The sequence below is a fragment of the Cucurbita maxima genome, unplaced genomic scaffold (genome assembly GCF_002738345.1).
Source record: "Cucurbita maxima cultivar Rimu unplaced genomic scaffold, Cmax_1.0 Cma_Scf00027, whole genome shotgun sequence".
Classification (NCBI taxonomy): Eukaryota; Viridiplantae; Streptophyta; class Magnoliopsida; order Cucurbitales; family Cucurbitaceae; genus Cucurbita; species Cucurbita maxima.
The window spans coordinates 684,485-702,668 of record NW_019272043.1 but is presented as its reverse complement, the minus strand read 5'-3'; the positions used below and the strand labels follow the sequence as shown (position 1 = coordinate 702,668).

At 36.8% G+C, this 18,184-nt stretch overlaps 3 protein-coding genes across 6 annotated transcripts; 1 reads left to right on the top strand and 2 right to left on the bottom strand.

Moving 5' to 3' along the window:
* The first annotated feature begins 1,104 nt into the window (after positions 1 to 1,104).
* On the top strand, positions 1,105 to 2,636 carry LOC111499830 (zinc transporter 6, chloroplastic). Its single transcript, XM_023151522.1, has 2 exons — positions 1,105 to 1,959; positions 2,043 to 2,636. Exons 1-2 carry the CDS (start codon positions 1,243 to 1,245, stop codon positions 2,355 to 2,357), a joined length of 1,032 nt encoding a protein of 343 aa, XP_023007290.1. The 5' UTR covers positions 1,105 to 1,242; the 3' UTR covers positions 2,358 to 2,636.
* A 701-nt stretch (positions 2,637 to 3,337) lies between these two features.
* LOC111499833 (RING-H2 finger protein ATL63-like) lies at positions 3,338 to 5,481 on the bottom strand. 3 transcript variants are annotated; one of them, XR_002721012.1, is made up of 3 exons: positions 5,394 to 5,481; positions 5,004 to 5,218; positions 3,338 to 3,536 (listed from the first exon to the last, which is right to left on the bottom strand). XR_002721012.1 is itself a non-coding variant. In XM_023151524.1 (2 exons), the coding sequence occupies exons 1-2, from the start codon at positions 4,403 to 4,405 to the stop codon at positions 3,850 to 3,852; spliced, it is 486 nt and encodes a 161-aa protein (XP_023007292.1). In that variant the 5' UTR covers positions 4,406 to 4,996; the 3' UTR covers positions 3,628 to 3,849. The 3 variants fall into 3 exon arrangements, 1 of the variants encoding a protein (XP_023007292.1); XR_002721011.1 differs by lacking the exon at positions 3,338 to 3,536 and adding an exon at positions 3,628 to 3,908; XM_023151524.1 differs by lacking the exons at positions 3,338 to 3,536; positions 5,004 to 5,218; positions 5,394 to 5,481 and adding exons at positions 3,628 to 3,908; positions 3,979 to 4,996.
* Positions 5,482 to 5,533: 52 nt separating this feature from the next.
* LOC111499826 (6-phosphofructo-2-kinase/fructose-2,6-bisphosphatase-like) lies at positions 5,534 to 16,429 on the bottom strand. 2 transcript variants are annotated; one of them, XM_023151517.1, is made up of 23 exons: positions 15,969 to 16,429; positions 15,816 to 15,879; positions 15,138 to 15,433; positions 14,185 to 14,394; positions 13,161 to 13,370; positions 12,989 to 13,084; positions 12,706 to 12,804; positions 12,577 to 12,606; positions 12,056 to 12,109; positions 11,682 to 11,735; positions 11,528 to 11,605; positions 11,351 to 11,442; positions 11,202 to 11,259; positions 11,060 to 11,134; positions 10,782 to 10,829; positions 10,100 to 10,197; positions 6,952 to 7,027; positions 6,803 to 6,865; positions 6,622 to 6,713; positions 6,367 to 6,435; positions 6,180 to 6,243; positions 6,040 to 6,105; positions 5,534 to 5,920 (listed from the first exon to the last, which is right to left on the bottom strand). In XM_023151517.1, the coding sequence occupies exons 1-23, from the start codon at positions 16,158 to 16,160 to the stop codon at positions 5,843 to 5,845; spliced, it is 2,262 nt and encodes a 753-aa protein (XP_023007285.1). In that variant the 5' UTR covers positions 16,161 to 16,429; the 3' UTR covers positions 5,534 to 5,842. The 2 variants fall into 2 exon arrangements, with proteins under 2 accessions (XP_023007285.1, XP_023007286.1); XM_023151518.1 differs by having other exon boundaries at positions 15,992 to 16,161.
* Between the last annotated feature and the right edge of the window lie 1,755 nt (positions 16,430 to 18,184).

Below are 18,184 nucleotides of genomic sequence, written 5' to 3'. Positions count from 1 at the left end.
TATGTGGAAAATGTCATATAATTAATGATTTTTTTTTTCTCAATAATTAGTTTCCTTATGAGACTTGTTGACGATAATCAACTCAAAAGGAAAAATATATGTGTATATTTATTTTCCCATTTTTTTAAAAAAATTATAAATCACCTTTTATCTTCGGAAAAATCATCAAACGAAGGGTGGCGGGTGAATTTACAAAAGAAGAACGTACCCGTGTAATATTTACAAATTAAATGTTTGAAAAATATTTAATAACTATTTTACGAACTAATATTTTATGTTTATTAAAAACAGAAATTTGAAAATAGATTTTTGGATGGATTTAGGGTTTACGGTTCACGGTTTTAGGATTTACCATTTTAACAATTGGATTAGATCTAAAACATACTCACGAACACTTAAACCTAACTCACGAACACTTCTGGGCCTGGGCATGAGAATTAGGGCAATCTGAATGGATTAAATAAACCATTTGGGCCTGAGAATTGTGGGCCACTCCCCACTGGCCCAATTAAAAAAGAAACCAAATTTGAGCTTGAATTTATAAGGGGATGAGCCTAGACTACCACAGCTTACGCCTAGCTCAGGAGGATGTTGGACATGTTCAAATACAATAGACTTATAGTTTACCATATTTCTAGCTCCTTTGATCTCAAGGACGATGTCGAGTGCACAAGTGTGTTGACATTGACCCCTCTAGAGAGTTGGAGGTTGTGTTGTAGAATCAAGTTCAACAAAGTGTACAAAAATGACTAGTCATGGACACGAAATAGTTCATGCCTCGATAGTGTTTGAATGGAGGAACATACAAGAGGCCTCAAATATGAAGTCAACTCTAAATAAGCATGCCATAGCATGCTATGTAGGTCAATATTATTCTAATTCTCGTAGTGACATTATGAAGCATTAGGAGAACTGATAGGTATTTGTTGACACGGGACTTGTCTAAGTTGTCTTGTCAGTTGATAAACCTCAGTAAAAGGTCATAAACACGTTTTGACTCGATAAAAGACTAAAGTTATCGCGACCAAGGAAGAAAAATACGTGACTATGTATGGTGAAGTAAAGGTGTGTTAAAAGTGAGACTAATCTTACAAAGATGGAAATGTAATGAAATTTAAGGCAGTGGACTCCCACTCCATTTAATGCCTTCAAACCCTCAACCCACTCTTTGTCCACAAACTCAAAAACCTCCACCGCGCCCTTCTCCTCCTCCACTCCTCCTCCTCCTCCTCTCTCTCCGTCATGGCCGTCGCCGCCTGCTCCACCGACTTCACCCGCGACTCCGCCTGTCGCGACGGCCACGCCGCCGCCCACCTCAAGTTCATTTCCATCTTCCTCATCTTCTTCACCAGCGTCATCGGCGTCTCCTTACCAGTCCTCCTCACCCGTTTCTTCCACGGAAAACCCCTTTACGACAAAGCGATTCTAATCATCAAGTGCTTCGCCGCCGGCGTGATTCTCTCTACCTCACTCGTCCACGTCCTCCCCGACGCCTTCGACGCTCTCTCTGACTGCCAAGTGGCTTCCCAACACCCATGGCGGGATTTCCCCTTCTGCGGTCTGGTCACCATGATCGGCGCACTGCTGGCGCTTCTCGTCGACGTCACCGCCACGTCGCACGTGGAGCACAGCCACTACAATCCGGTGGAGATAGAGGAGAAACCGAGCACCGACTCTGCAGGGGATATTGGGTTTCTGGTGTCGGTGGATTCGAAATCGGAGATGGGGGATTTAGGGGGAGGGAGTTGCCACCGGCGGCGAGAAGGGGAGGAGGAATTGGTGAAATTGAAGCAGAAACTCGTGTCTCAAGTTCTTGAAATTGGGATTATTTTTCACTCTGTAATCATCGGAGTTACGATGGGAATGTCCCAAAATCAGTGCACAATTAAGCCTCTGGTGGCTGCTCTTTCATTTCATCAGATCTTTGAAGGAATGGGCCTCGGCGGCTGTATTGCTCAGGTAATAATTAATTAACTATCTATACAATCAAAACATGAATCAAGATAAGGTCCATGGAATTAGAGAATTGTGGATTGTTGCAGGCAGGATTCAGCTTCACAACGACGTCGTATATGTGTTTCATGTTCTCAGTAACAACGCCAATGGGGATAGTATTAGGGATGGTACTGTTTTCAATAACAGGGTACGACGACAGCAGCCCCAAGGCGTTGATCATGGAGGGATTATTGGGTTCATTTTCGTCGGGGATTCTAATATACATGGCTCTGGTGGATCTAATAGCAGTAGATTTTTTCCACAACAAGATGATGAGCTCAAATCAACGGCTGAAGAGGGGTTGTTTTGTGGCGTTGTTGCTCGGGTCGGCGTCCATGTCGGTGTTAGCTTTGTGGGCGTGAGATTGGATTATGGAAGATTATGAGGCGCCATTGGAGAGGAGAGGCAAGGTCGAAAGAGAAGTGGAGGATAGACGCAATGCATGTAAAATGATATTGGTTTCCATGTCATGAACCAACTAGGGGATTGATTTGAATAGGCAAAGAGGGTGATAAAGATAGGAATGGAGGATTAAAGTGGTGAATAAAGATGGTTGGGGGATTGGGATTTCATTATATTTTACGTATACAGAATGAAGTGGGAATGGAAAGTTTGTGAATAATGCGCCTTTTGTCACTTAACTTTAATCTTCTTTTTCTTCATAAAATGGCGTTTTTGGTTTAAAGCAATGGAGGATTGTATACTCCATCAAATAATAAACTAAAACAATGCTGCTTTTTCCTTACTTTCTTAAAACTAACAATAAACTTACTTTCTTAAAATCTACCTTTCTTAAAATCCATTGGCGTTTTGTGTTAGCAATCGCGACTCTCCAATGGTATGATATTGTACCCTTCGAATAGATATAAACCTATGATCTTTCACTAAATTAACCAGTGTGGGCCTCGCTCTCAATAATTCTTAGCAGTTTGTCCCATTGGATCGAAATCTGAACGCCAACAGCGCATCATATTTGGAAAACTACAACCAAGACAGAGATTTCTACAAAACCATTCTTTTTTTTAGGAAAAAAATTAATTAAAATTTAATTTATGTTCTGTTTCAAATTTTGTCTTTCAAGAATTCTTTTAAAGAAAGTGTATGAATAATTTTTGTAAAGAAATGATTAGACAATAAATTTTAAAAATATACTTATTGGTAACGATTCATTGGACATTTTTAAAAGTTGAAGCGCTACACGCAGATTTACTAAACATATCGCTAAAAGCTTGTTTAGAGACTGAAATGGTAATGAATGAAATCCAACAGATAGATCTAAAATTTCGAATATAATAGAAGAGGAGGATGGATTGACGAAGAAAAAGAAGAATAGAGGCGAGAAGACGTCTAAGTTTGTGATACTTGCCAAGATATGGATCATAATAAAGACCGACGAAAGAGGAACAATTTCTACCTCTCTCTCTCTCTCTCTCTCTGTCTATCTCATCCTAGACACACAAACCTAGACTTTTTGGACCCAAATACCTCTACATCTTCCACATTTGACTCTTCCACTCCAGTTCTTCATACATTCATTCCATCTATTAGGTACAAGAATATAACATTTCTGTATATCAACAGTTTTTTTAATGTCTTAAAGGCTAAACATTATAACAGTTATGTCTTTGGGAGTGGAGAATGAGTTGTAGCTCAAGATAATTTCAGAACAAGGAAAATGAAAGGCTGTTTTTTGCATATGGTTTGGAATCCATGAATTGTGATTTCATTTTCTAAGGAAACCCAGAGGACATTTCTGAGGATGAAGAAGAAGAAGAAGAATCTGCAGAATTTCCTCAAATTCATTCTAACGTCATTGCTGCTACCCACCGACAACAATCTGCGGTTCATTTTCATTCAGTTCCAAGTTATTACCAATTCCACTCCTTGAGTTATCATGGCGAGCAACTGGAACCCTACAAATAGGACAATTGGAATGAGAACTCAGCCACATGTCGATGCACTCGACGTGAAAGACATGCTTACACTTGGGCAAGCTCCTCCCAATCTCATTCTCTTCGAATAAGCTCAAGCAAATGACACATTCCAATCCAATTTTGCACTGGTTTTCCGACACATAAATGAAAAGAGGGATTGTGGAGATCACAGAGGCCTCAAGACCTTTGGTGGGAGAGCGAGCAGGGGGAGTATGGTCAAATGATATGGAATGAAAATGGTGCAAGCGAGGCTGGCCGAGCACTTGAGAGACAGCAATAGAGCTGCGTCGCTGGTGACGGGCCTGGGAGAGGAACCATTTGGCATAGATGTGGAGGAGGAGGACGAAGATGGTCACAAGAAGCAAAGAAATCAAAGCAGCTAGCATTACACTTCCATTGTATGAGAGAAGGCTCCTGAAGGCATGACCAAGTGGATAAAAAGATGAAAAACTGAGTGATTGTGCAGAGTTGAACATACTTCTAAGAGAAAGAGGGAGTGGGATTGAGGTTATGGATGGACTGGATTAAGATTGATTAAAGATATAAGGGAAGGATGGAAGAGGGTGTACCATGGATCTTGCTGATTCCCATGAGAAAAAGATTACGTGAAACTGAAGTCATTGGTTAAAGTGGAGAAATTTATATAATAATGAGGCCTGAGATTGGGATATGTGGATGTGGTAGTTGGGAGACGTTAGTCTATGTCTTTATGAAATGATTATATAATATACCGACGATGGGAGATGGAGAAAGACCATAATCCCAAGAAACCCAGAAATGGAGGCCTCGTGAAGGCGACGGCAGCAACAAGCAGGAAGCAGGATTCCTAATTCTAATATTCATTTTTGTACCATCATATTTGACTAAATATATACTAAATTCAGTAAAAACCCAAAATGTTAAAGAACACAGCCTATTTGTTTAACACCAGAGCAGCATGAATCGAAAAGGATGTCTTCAAGATGTTGCGTTCAAGAGAGTTAATTTCGCAAGGGTGCCTTGGATCATCAAATGACTGTATTGAATTTAATTTTAGTAGATTTAAAATCTCTCAAACAAATAAGAAAAAGTTACCTCAGGTTGAATTTGGCCCACTTGGGGGAAGCTGGGAAGATAGGTCTCCTCGAGTCAAATCTTTTTGCTTCCTGATTTATAGATCAACCAGTGAGTTTGCTTCTGCAATCTCTCATCACAATCATTCACCTGAAGGAGCTCATGAAAGGTAAAAGTAAATTGAAAATTTCAGGAAAAGCTTCTTACCTGATGGAGAAAAATGCTTTCTCAAATACCTCGAAGTATATATAGATTGAAGAAAACATACCAAATACTGCAAAAATGAAAACACGAATGTGGATACCGTGCAAGCGGTTCGATCAAGGAGTATGCTATCTCCACGGCAAAGTTAATAGCCATACCATTTTTGCATACTCCAATTTTTTGAACTATTATGTCTGGCTTGGATACCTCTCGCCTACAGACTGCCGTTTTGAATTTTTATCTTTGATGGGCCAAAGTAGACCGTAACCAAATAGCTAACTTTTGCCTCCATAAGAACAACATAATAAAACAATATATAATTCTGCAACGACCTGTTAATATCGATATTTTTACCATCTAAAACTTCCTTGATTTTAATAATTGAACAAAATATAGATGGAACAGAACTCCTCCAAGTCCTGTTTGAATAGAAGGGAATTTTGTTCATCAATCCCACCCTGCCTGAGTACGAGTTACATTCATACACATCACTGTTACAAAAATGAACATGAGTTCTCATCACATTAGCATTGGAGGTCAATGACAAGTGAGGCACAATTTATGACACTAACATCTTGGTAATGAATGAAAATTAAAAGAATGCATAGGATTTTCTCAAAGAACATGAGAATTATAGAATAACATCCAGGGATATGTTAATCCATAAGTTTGTATCTTTTTTCTTGCACACCCGTGACTCCCATTTGTATCTCAATTATTGTATGAAGCGGGACCTGCCAAAATTGAACCGGAGCATTTTAAACCATTCTAGTTGAGACCACTAGCATTCACTCGCCCCAAAATATTCATGTTGAAAATATAAAAAGTGACTGTTAATTATCTGCACAATTACCTCAATGTGTGGAATTTCTTTCAGGGGCCTATCAGCAAAATAAGCATACAACGCTCTCAATACCGCCTGTAATCAAAGACAAAATAGAAAGGTAACCACCTGTAAATATGGACGATGGAATGGTTAAAAAATTAATTTACCTGATGAGAAATAACGACAACAGGTGCCCGTTGTCTTTCAAGCTCAATAATTACTGGTTCAAGCCTGTGTCATTAACATTAATGGCCCCAGAAAGTAAAACAAATAAAACAGGCATTAGCCATAACTAACGAAGATAAAATAATGAGAATGTTTGAAGCTTTGGGTAAAAAAAGAAACATTGTGCACCTTTGGATAACATCCAAATAAGATTCTCCACGAGGATATCTGTATCTCAATTTATCCTTCTTACGTGCTCTGCAAGTGAAAAATGTAAGGAATTGCCAATGGGCAAAGAGTGTTACAGTTAATAGAGGAACAACTTCCACGACTAGCAAAGAAGCTTACTGAATTATCATAACGAATATCTGACGGAAATAAACATCCATTCAAATTATGCAGGAAAAGAGACGAAGATCAAGAGGAATGGGAGGTCGCACATACTCATATTCCTCGGGCATGTTTTTCTTTATCTCTTCATAAGTCATTCCATCACATACTCCAGCATATATCTCATCAAGTGCACGCCATTGAATCTAATAGAAGGAATAACCATAGAGCATTTTATACATGTGCGTACAAGTGAGAGTTGTTAAGCATTAATCTTTCAGATAGCAAAGCTAACCTTGGGGAATCCTCCAATAGGACTCGCTGTCAAAATTGTTCGCTGGAGTGTGCTGGTCCAAATCTAAACCACGACAAAGTCATAAAGGATGACATTAGAGTTTTAAATAACCAGACGCAAATTCACTCGCATTGAAATTTTGGGCTTACAGAGGCAGCCCGTTCAGACTTCAGTCGTTTTTCAACAAAGTTAGCAAGCTTCTTTGAATAAACTTTTCCAGCCTCACTGCCAAAAGAAGTAAATCCCAATTCAATATTTTAACAGGAACCAATTTTGAGATTGAAAAATAAGAAAATAAGACCAATTATGTTACAATATCAAAGAGAAAACATACAGGTTATAGCATTTCAAGAAGGCCATCTCCCTCCTACAAAATTAATCCCCAAAATTTTGCCCAAACCCCAAACTCACTTTATTTATAACCATCCACCCTAACCAACTTCTTAGATAATTACAAATATGCCACACCTAATGTCCAAATAATATTCTCAATATTTCACAATTAGTACTTCTAACATATTCATAAAGCCAAGTATTGTTTGGAAAATCCAACTTGAGCATGCGATACAAGCACTGGAAAATTTATTTATCATTATACTTGTTCATAAAGAGCTACTGAGCCTTAGCAAAATTGGTCAAATATCAGACAAAAAATTGAGGAAGTATAGGGGCAAAGGTTCCTCTATATTTTTACAGAAAAGCAAATACTGCCCTACATTTATATAGGTTACTAACTTGACACACTACATTTTTTAGGGAAGATAAAAAGGAAATTGGAAAACCTATATGGAAAGAAAACAGAAACAAGAAAGAAAGAAAGAAAAAGTAAACCAAAAAAGGAAAAAAATGGAACTTCAGCAAAATAGAAATAACCATAAAATATTTCTCTCTTGAAAGACGTGAAACCTAAACTCATTCTGATTTAATTCTTCTGCACACAAATACATCATCAAAATATTCTTTCTTGAACAGTTCGACTTAAAAGGATCTTGAAGCAACTCCACCAAAAATTATTCTATCAGCAAAATTTACTTCAGTTGCAATCTAATATATTTTAAGAACCATTTCTCTTTTCTTTTATCATAACCAACAAACTTGAAAGTTTACCCAAAAACTAATAAAAAATGTCCAAATGACAGTGTGATGGTTATATTCCAAACCGTGTGGCGCCATGATTCACACATGATCATGACCAGTTTTAAGGGGAACTCACACCCTGCTATACTTTTTCACTCATCTTTGTGACTTTGTTGGATCTTAGACAAGGTTCTTTCTTCGTCGACCGAGCATAACTTATGCAGAACTAAGTTTCATTCAGTCGTATGTGTTATCTGTACGTCTATTTCCCTCAATTGCAACTCTAGCCGACTTGCCTCTACTCTAGGCTAAAGTCCTTTAAATATCATCTCACTTCATCTAATTCTTCTCAACAACACGACCTCCACTCTTCTACATCAATTCCTAACTTCACCAAAATGTGTTCAGACCTTTCATTGGGTCAAAATGGCCTAAAACGCTCAACCAGAGTTTACCAGGTAATTCCAACACTTACCAGGATCTATCGGGGCATTACAACACTTACTGAGGCATAACTATGTAAACCAGAGCTTATCGAGCCACTATAATATTTATTAAGATACATCAACTCAATACATTTCTAATCGGGAACTTTCGAGTTGCAATGATGCTTCATGATGCCATCCCAGCCTTGAGATCTCATAGAGTTTCAAAACTCAATTGGGCACACTTGTCAAGAACCAGCCCATAAATCAAATTTATATTCAGAACATCCATCTATCCAGGCATTATTAAGGCATGAACCTTCTCATCCCCACATGTCATTTTTTGTGTACCGTGTTGGGGCCAGTCTCATATTTCAACCTCCAACTCGAGAGATGGGGCACAATGTCGGCACATCTGTGCCACCCATCACTGTCTTTGAAAATACATTCTCAAAGGAAGACGCGCAAGACAATTGTATTGCAATGGCTGCCCACACCATGACGCATTTGTGTCATGGATAGATCACTTAAGTCATGAGGCCCAGGAGTGGTGGAGAGTCAGCACCATGTCTCCCCTATAGTCCATTCTATGGCATTTTCTATCTAGCAAGAGAAGACGTCATTTTGGCGATGAGTAATGCACCAATGTGGAGTGTCTATATGGTGTCCGATTGACATGAAATTTGGAGAGTTTACATCTTTTACTTATATAGACTTAACTTTAGAGCCGCTTGCCAAATCTCAGTTCCCCAACTTTTGGGTTAAGGTCCCATATAGCACCCATTAAGCTTATTTCAGACCCCTTTGATGACATTGTTTCTTCTAAATTCTAATCTTGCTTACACCTTAGATAGCCAATCTTGCTCACTCTTCTGCTGTGTTAGATGATGCATCATCCTCCTAGGTCGCATCATCCTCCTAGGTCGCATCATGACATTTGTCTTTCTCAACCCACACGTTGCCCAATGGGCACCACTCGCATGTCGCCTTCGGTTTGTCATCACTTGAGGGAGTCAAATCTATTCTCTTCTTAGTATGGTTGTGACATACAACACCCTCAAACAAAATAAACTCGCTTTAAATTGTTTTTTTTTTCTTTTTTCTTTTTGTTAGAAACTAAGCTTTTACTATGAATTTAGAAGACGAGATTCTTAAGTTAATTTCTTTTGTTCTCTAAATATAAAACTCAAGTTTGCAATTCTCTGCACATTTAATCTGTTAGATGTTGATAATTCTATATCATGTTTATACATTCAGGAGTTTTAAGAAGTTCTAATAACTAATTTTTTTTTTTTTTCCTTTGCCAGATTAAATTTGATAGTGTGCTGACATATGTAACTGGATTATTAAAAGGATAGTGACTGATTTATTCTTTGATTATTGAAATATAGCTGACATATGTAAGCAAACAGTGTAACTAAAGGTTTAGTCGCAAAATTTGTTCAAGGGCCTACTGAGCTGTTTCAGAAACATATGAAGCCTCTCGAGGAAATGAAATGTTGTATGAGGTATTTGGTGGCTAAGATTTTTAGATTTTTTTTGAACAGACAAATAAAAGTATCTTTGAATACTGTGCTAATTCATTATTCAACTGATCTTCTTGCCTACATTAACTTTTTTTTTACTGTCCCTGGTTAATACAATATTATGTCAGCTAAGAAAAAATGGTGGCAGGTTCAACAGAGAAATCTCTCCTTCCATAAGTATAGATACTAGATACAATAAATTACCTTAAAATATTTGTGATTTAAGAACCATAAAAACTTTATCTCTATACCTGCGTTCTTATGCATACCTTAATTCAGTGTCGCCTCCGATCCTACCTCTAACATTATCCATACTCTCACCATGCCTAGTGAGCAATATTGGTCGCGGAGTGAGATGGGTATTCACCTGCACCATATTAAATAAAATATTTGATGAGAACAAAAAGAAGTTCGTAGAGTACATAATAAATTATTTGATGAGATGACTATTCACCTGCCCCATATTAATTAAAATAATTGATGAGAACATAAAGAAGTTCGTATGAGTACATAATAATATATTAATATACAGATCCTTGTTTGTAGTACATCAAAAATAGATCCTACAAAAAAATGTCAAAATCTGAATCAAAGCAACAATCATCAAACAAACTCCACAGGGTCCACCAGTTGGGTTTTCAATTAGCAAATCGTATACTCAAGATTCCAATTTTCAAAATGAGCTATTTATACAGTGACATCACCTTGAGCCCTTTTAGATCTAGTGGTTATTGAAATCCCTCTCCTTTATTTGTAATATAATTTTTTTAAAAAGGAGTTTTATTGAGCCATTCTGTAAATATGCTAACGCTCATTAGCAATTCTAGAGGCTAAGCTTTATCCATATGTACCCTCCTTCTGTAAAAGCTCATTAACACTCCCTCGAACGAATTAAGAATGTCTACATTTTTTATCATTATAAAAAAAAACCGATGAAAGGGGAGATCATACCAAGAAAAAGACAATTCGTCCGGGGAGATACCCACTGATGTTGTTGACCTGAATAAGCAAATATATACTTTTGAGAATACCAAAATTATCAAGTGAGATAAATCCTATATTCGCTTGATCTAAACAAAATAACCACACCGCTACTCTCTTTTGAAAATAATAGTTACTACAAAATAACCACCCTACAATATCAGAAGTTAGAAATGAAATAACGCAAACGAGGAATTGAAAAATATGAAGTAACAAAGGCACAAAAATCACAGAAGACCTAAACTCACTTGTATCTGTCCTCCATGGCCACTAACCATGTCAATCATTTTAATATAAGATCCCTCTTCAACAGGTTCATAAACCTGACATAAGAGAAAATTTAGATTTTTCAACATATACCAGAAAAATAATAATATCTAAGAGAACTACTTTTTCATAGTTGTCCAGTCGAGCTTTGAAGTCGCGATATCCAGCCTCAAAATCCGGCCTACAAGAAGGGAAAAAAATACGCTAACTGTGTTACAAAAAGAAACAGACTAAATTCCAAAAAGAATGAATTAAGTGCTTGGGAAACATACTCATCTGCATAATCAGGACTTTGTTGTATTTTAAGACGTATATTCCTTTCAATGATGCGCTGATCATTGCATAGAGTTTCTAGAAAAATGATCTGCAATTGAAAGATAAAGAAGGATGAGATTACTTAATACTTTTGGAATTCTTCACTACAATTACAGGTATGATCATCATTATACCCGACATTTTCCTTCAGCCAATTTCATCAGCATGTTTCTCCGTTTCCTAGTACTGTTTGTGGCATCAAATATTCCAACCTAAATTAATTTAGCATTAGCAAAATAAAACCATTAGTTTAATCCACATAATAGACGTAACAGTGGAAAACCTTACCTGGCCACCTTCCTGCATCCAAGATATCATATCCTCCATAGCTAGAGCAGCTACCTAGCAGCAGGTGATTTATTAAAACTATTTACACAGAGAAAATATTAACATGGTGTTAACCTTACCAATAATCCATGTTAGTCAAGTAAACTTGAAATTGCATCTTTTTGTTTTATCGTAGGAAGAGTTGGTGGCTTTCTTAAGATAATGGATCCCTTTCGTTTTTCTTTTTTGGTAGGGGGTGGGGGGTTCCATCTTTTAGGGCAAGTGACGTCCCAATATAAATGTTAAATCAAATAGATGAAGCAGTAGACAAATTGGAGGCGAATGAAATCCCATTTTCTTTCATCTATAACATGTCATCAGTTTCTAGAACTCACCTCATTACGTGCCTCCATGCCTTCTGGATTGTCAGCTCGGAAAAAGTCAGCAGACTGCACATACAGAAAAGCTTTTCACATAAAAGAGCATCAAAATGGCATCCTCATGTGGACACCATAATCACCAACAGAATGAAGTATGAGTAAATAAATCTATGAAACATTTTGTTTCCTATAAAAAAAAAAAAAAAAAAAAAAAAAAAAAAAAAAAAAAAAAAAAAAAAAAAAAAAAAAAAAAAAAAAAAAGAAGAAACAGAACAAAACAAACTTTAAAAGTGCCATCTATTGCACGAGTAAACTAGGTGGCCTAATGGCAGTCTTTGAAGAGAGAAGTCCTGAAAATTCAGTCCTACCCACACAAGTTTATGTGCCCTCCTAAGAACCATTCCTTGTCCATCTAGCATAATTGATCGGCTAATAATTGATAGAGTTTTCCCCCAAGCATTATATATAGTTAATTAAGTAATATTGAAATTGAAGAATTGACAAGTCAAAATTGTGCATCATATTTGAAAACACACCTGATTAGTCCCATGTTTAAGGCGTCGGTACTGTTACAACAAAGAAAACATATTTATATTGAACTCTAAAGTTCATTCATCATATAATATAATATAAAACAATGCATAAGAGTTATGAGATAGTCAAACCTTGCCAACGTTGAAATGCTTTGTCTCATGACCTAACCAACGAAGATATCTCGTAAGCTTAGCAGCTGTAAAAGTCTTGCCTCGAGCTGGCAAACCAACCTAAACCACATCAAAAAGTCGTGAGAGCATTTTCAGTCTTGAAACTACCAAACTACTAATGAAAAAGTGAAAATTTGTCACCAAATACTACTATAGCCCTTTAGCCTATTAGAATGGGTAGTCCACCTCACCATATCTACAACTCGATAATTAATGATATTTTTAGAAAAACCATTCATCCTACCAAAACAATCGCCAAATGTCTATCCTCCTTTGGTCCAAGCATTTGATCAGCGATAGCTGCAGCAGCAACAGCTCCAGCCGCTGCTGGCATTGAATTCTATTAACAAACAAGAAAATATAGAAGATAAATAATATGACTTGTAGTATTGAGAAACGAAAAATCAAATACCAACCTTAGACTCTGTATCCAATTTCAAATCTGCAAAGAAAGCGCTAGTACTAGGTGATTTAACAAGCCTAGGGGATCCAACACCTCGATCCACAAAAAGCCCCCTATGACTGTCTTGCTTTGGCAAATGAGAAAACGTCCCTACCGACTTTGATTCAACCATTCCAGAACCCATATACATCTTGGATGGATCAGGAACAATGATTGTCATATCCTACATAAGCAACAACCAAAAACTAAACATGACAGAAAATACGATAGACATACAAAAAGTAAACATTCTGCCATTGATCAGCAAAAAAAAAAAAGCCTATTTACAGTTTAGCTATCAATTTCATATCTCCAATGAAACAAGGATGAACAAGTAAACAAACTAGCAAAACATGGAGATGTTTCGGTGTATTTGTTTTAAGATTGAAATTCTGAAATTGCTTCCATTGTTTTTCATTTTTAAGCCAGTTTGAAAATACTAATTCTAAGAGTAAACAAAACTAGACTCACTTATTCACTACCAAGAGGCCGTATCAATAGCCATGAAACTATCCAGCCTTTATAAAGTGAACTATCCAAAGCAGAAATTGAAATCAAACAACCAAGAAACTAAATAATAATTTTAATAGAAAAGATGTTTCATATTCTTGTATTTCAATTGATTTGATTTCCATATCATATACAAATATAACATGTTTAAATCAAATGATATGGAAAACTTAACTTACATTATATATGAAAGGAAAATTAAACCAATCAAAAAAGAAAATAGATAAAAACAGTAAAATAGTGTTTTTGTTCTCTACTCTCCTTTTTTCCTTGAAAAGTGTTAAAATGTATCCTGATGAGCAAGTTTTTTAAACAAGGATATTATGTATTTCTAAAAATATTTCGTTATACATGAGTTTCAAATAAAGATGCAATGAAATAAAATTAATCCAGTTGCATCAAAGTGTCCAAACATTTTGATGTCTTACACTAATTAATGCTTACAATAGAATTGAAATTTAATATATACATTACAAACAAGAAAACACCTTTACAGTTGCTGGTTGATCCCCAAGAATACTGCTCTCCTTAGATGATGATGTATTCCCTACCTTATCGGCATTGGAATGAACCCCAAAACCAGTTAATGATCTAGGAGTCTCTGTCAAGTTAGCTGCATAGACATGGCCTGAGTTTGATGAAGGAGCTGGGACCACATAGTGTTCAAGATCAAGCTCCAAGCTAGCAGATGAACTATTCTGTAAAGGCAAGAGTAAATACAGAGGAAGAAGGTATAAATATTTTTTTTCCTTAAAATTAGATTATTAAAACTTTGCTTCTAATACACATGGAAAAAATAACAATTCCATTACTTACTTCCCATTGTATTTGAAATGTAAAAATCGAATGCAAACAAGTCGAAATATCTAAATATAATTTGAAATAAATGTGTCCTTGACATCTCTATGTTTTAGTTTAAAGTTGAAGACATTGTAGTCATATTCATTTCATTATGTTTTAGTTTTAAGTTACTGACATTTTAGTCGTTTTCGTTTCATATATTGACTGTGTTACACATCATTTTCATGCATTTTAGATGAAGGATGTAATAAGTCATTCCTTTTGACATGTCTAAAATAACTTTGCACTGTTGCACATCACTATAAGGAACTAATCAAATGCTAAAACAATGAAAGTTGAAGTACGTACTGAACAGAAAAACATAAATCAACGAGAAAAAGATGTACAACTAATCAAATCCTAATAATTTGTTTCTCCAAGACTTAATTGCGAGTAGTAATAATATACTGGCAAGCAAAACTTTCTTTAAAATAGAATAATTTTCAATGGAACATTGTATATGCAACGATTTCCACCCCCCCCCCCCCCCCCCCCCCCCCCCCCCCCCCCCCCCCCCCCCCCCCCCCCCCCCCCCCCCCCCCCCCCCCCCCCCCCCCCCCCCCCCCCCCTTTTTTGTGGGGGGTAGGAGGACAAAAGATACCTCAGGACCAGTCTCTGACAATGAGTTTATGCTCACATCAGGAATTCCACGAGCAGCTGAAGGACGAAGATTGTCCTGATAAGCCCTCCAACTTGCAGCAAGATCAAATGGTGAAACCCTGTCTGCTTTAATGAACACTCTGTACTCCAAAACTTCATCAGGACCCAGCCTGAAAAGGGCCATCCTGGTATCCCCTTGCAACATTCCTCCTAAGAATAGACGGTTGGGACCCTCCTCCACTATACAAGGTGAATTGCTATACTTTGGCTTCAACAGGAACTTGAAATCCAGTGATTCTGAATTCAACAGTGCAGATGAAATGAAAATATATTTTTTTAAAATGTACAGGAAAAGTTTGGAAATGTTTTAAGTCTTTTGTAATTTCACCTCCATTAGATGGACAGGAGGTTTTGATGTTTTATAAACACAATTCAAGTTCATACAACTACAGTAAAGAGATTAAAAATCCTCATTATTATACCCTATTGAAGCACGACAAATAAGCTAGCAATACTAATTCATTTTGAAAAAACAGAACATGGATTAAAAAAAGGACCTCATAACCTTAATATCCCTATGTTTTTTTATCACCAAAGTAACTCTCCACCGTCCACCGCCCATCCCCCACATCCCAACCCCTCCTAACAGGCGATCAATAGGAAAGTGATTGATACTTACCATGATTAGGAGGAACAACAAAGCTCAATTCCCACATTGATGCTGATTCACGTTCTAAGGAGAGCTATGGACCATAAAAGTTAAATTCAATATTAGAGATTGTTGTAAACTGAAGCTTAATATAAAGGGTAATAATGGAAAGAGAACGGTTACAGCTTTAGATGAATCCCACGAACCAACAAGCGGAGCAGAGCCATAAATATGAGGAACGAGCTCGCCTTTGAGTTTAAAATTCTCCATCTTCAAGGAAATATAGAGCTGCCCACCCGCTTGGTCTAGGTTTTCCTCTCGCTCTTCACTCCCATGAGACCCACCATCCAAATTCTTGGACGCACCGGCACCCATTCTCTTCCAGCCGGTTCAATGAATTGCTGCCGCCAGAAAATTTCCAGTACAGAAGTGAGATTTGGCACGAACAGAAACTATCGCCAATCTAGGAAACAAGTTGAAGCCATAAAAAAGTGGAGTTAGATTCTCTTCTATTTCGTTGGCTTGCGGAATTGGATAAAAGCGCGAGAGGGACGAGAGATGGAGAATAAAAGTGATGAAATGGGCAGTTCGCGCGTTTCCGCGATCAGTTCGATCTTTCCTTTTCTCTTGTCGATAAGAACGGAATCAAACAGAGAAAGACAGAGAGAGACCATGAAATACCTCACTGCTAGGCTTTGTTAGTTAAAGACGATGGCCCAGCACTACCACGGATGCGAATTTGATGAGTTCTACTCCGCTACACGACGGTGCATCGACAAAAACCGTTCCGAGCTTAATGGGCTAAGATTGCACCCAACTCTTTGGACCAACCGATCTTCGCCTTAATGGGCTAAGATTGCTCCCGAATCACATAAGGAAAATTAGGGTTTTGACAAATCGATCACCATCAGCCCACATGTGTGAATCTTCCTGTAATTTTAACAGCAAAAGATGAGATTCTTAAATAAAACGCTTGAAGATGAAGAAGAGATTAGGGCTTTGATAAATCGATCGCCATATACCTCTGTTTTTCATCAAATTTTAGTTGATCGCATGAAAATTTATACTACTTTTGCTAAAACCATCCATTGATCCAGAATTGGAGTTCACAATAAATTTATTCAACATCTACTGAATCCCTCCATTAATCCGAAAGTTGAGTTTTCCAGTTCTTTCCCATGCATTTTCAATTTCTGTCCAGATCGGATCCGCCTATGCAATTGAGTTGAAGGAAGCCATTGTCGTCATGATAGATTAAAAAAAATATATTCAGCGTAGATCTAGGCCCAAGTCAGAGTGAATTCTTCTACTTGTATATTTATATAATGGAAGAGGTCGAATAATAAGAGTTATTTTCATTTGTTGTAAAAAATAGCAGTTTTTTATTATTATTAATTTACCAATTTAGTTTTAAAACTTTCCATTTTTTCTATAAATTTTTTAATTTTAATTTTGAGACGCACAATATTTAGCCATTTAATACCGTTTAACTTATCATATTTATGGATCCATTGATTCTGTTTCTATTTCATTTATAACTGATTATGTAAATGATTATAAAGGTAGAGTTATCACCATAACATAGGTGTCGGTAGTTTTAGCAAATATTCTCATGATATCATAGTAAGACACCCTGGATAATGTATCAATGGATTGTGAGATCCCACTTCAAAGATAGAACGAAACATTCTTTATAAGGGTATGTAAAAACCTTTTTCTAATAGACACGTTTTACAACAGTAAAGCTGACAGCGATATGTAACGGACCAAATCAGATAATATCTGCTTCGTGTAATTTAAAATATCCAATTTTAATCCAGGCTGGTGATGATGTAAATGGGTGGCCATAACTTCCACTGGGCTGCGTCTTGTCTGTTTTCTGAACCACCTTAATTATAACTTGCATGCTATTGGTTCGAAGATCTTAGGTTTTGTCTCTACGTAACCTCTGTCCCATAGCCATTAAATTTTTTTTACTAACATTTTTGGTTGGTAATTAAAAAAGATACCCTTAAAAAAAAAAAAAAATTAGTTATAAAACCACGGATATTGTCGGCTTTATCGTTACAATGTCATGCAAGTTTCCACACCTATGTTTTATTTCTCTCTCCAATTGACGCAACATCTCACAGTTTACCCCATTTTAAGGCCGAGCAAACTCTTCAACCAATGTGAGATTTCACAATCCATCTCTTTGAAGGCCAGAGTCTTCATTGACACACCTCTCGGTGATTGACTCTAATATCATTAGTAATGATTAAAGCTCATCGCTACCAGATATGATCTGTTTTAGCTTATTACATATCGTCGTCAATCTCACAACTTTAAAACGTGTGTGTTAGGAAAAAAATTTCACATTTGATAAGAAATGTTTCATTTCCGTCTTCAACCAATATAAA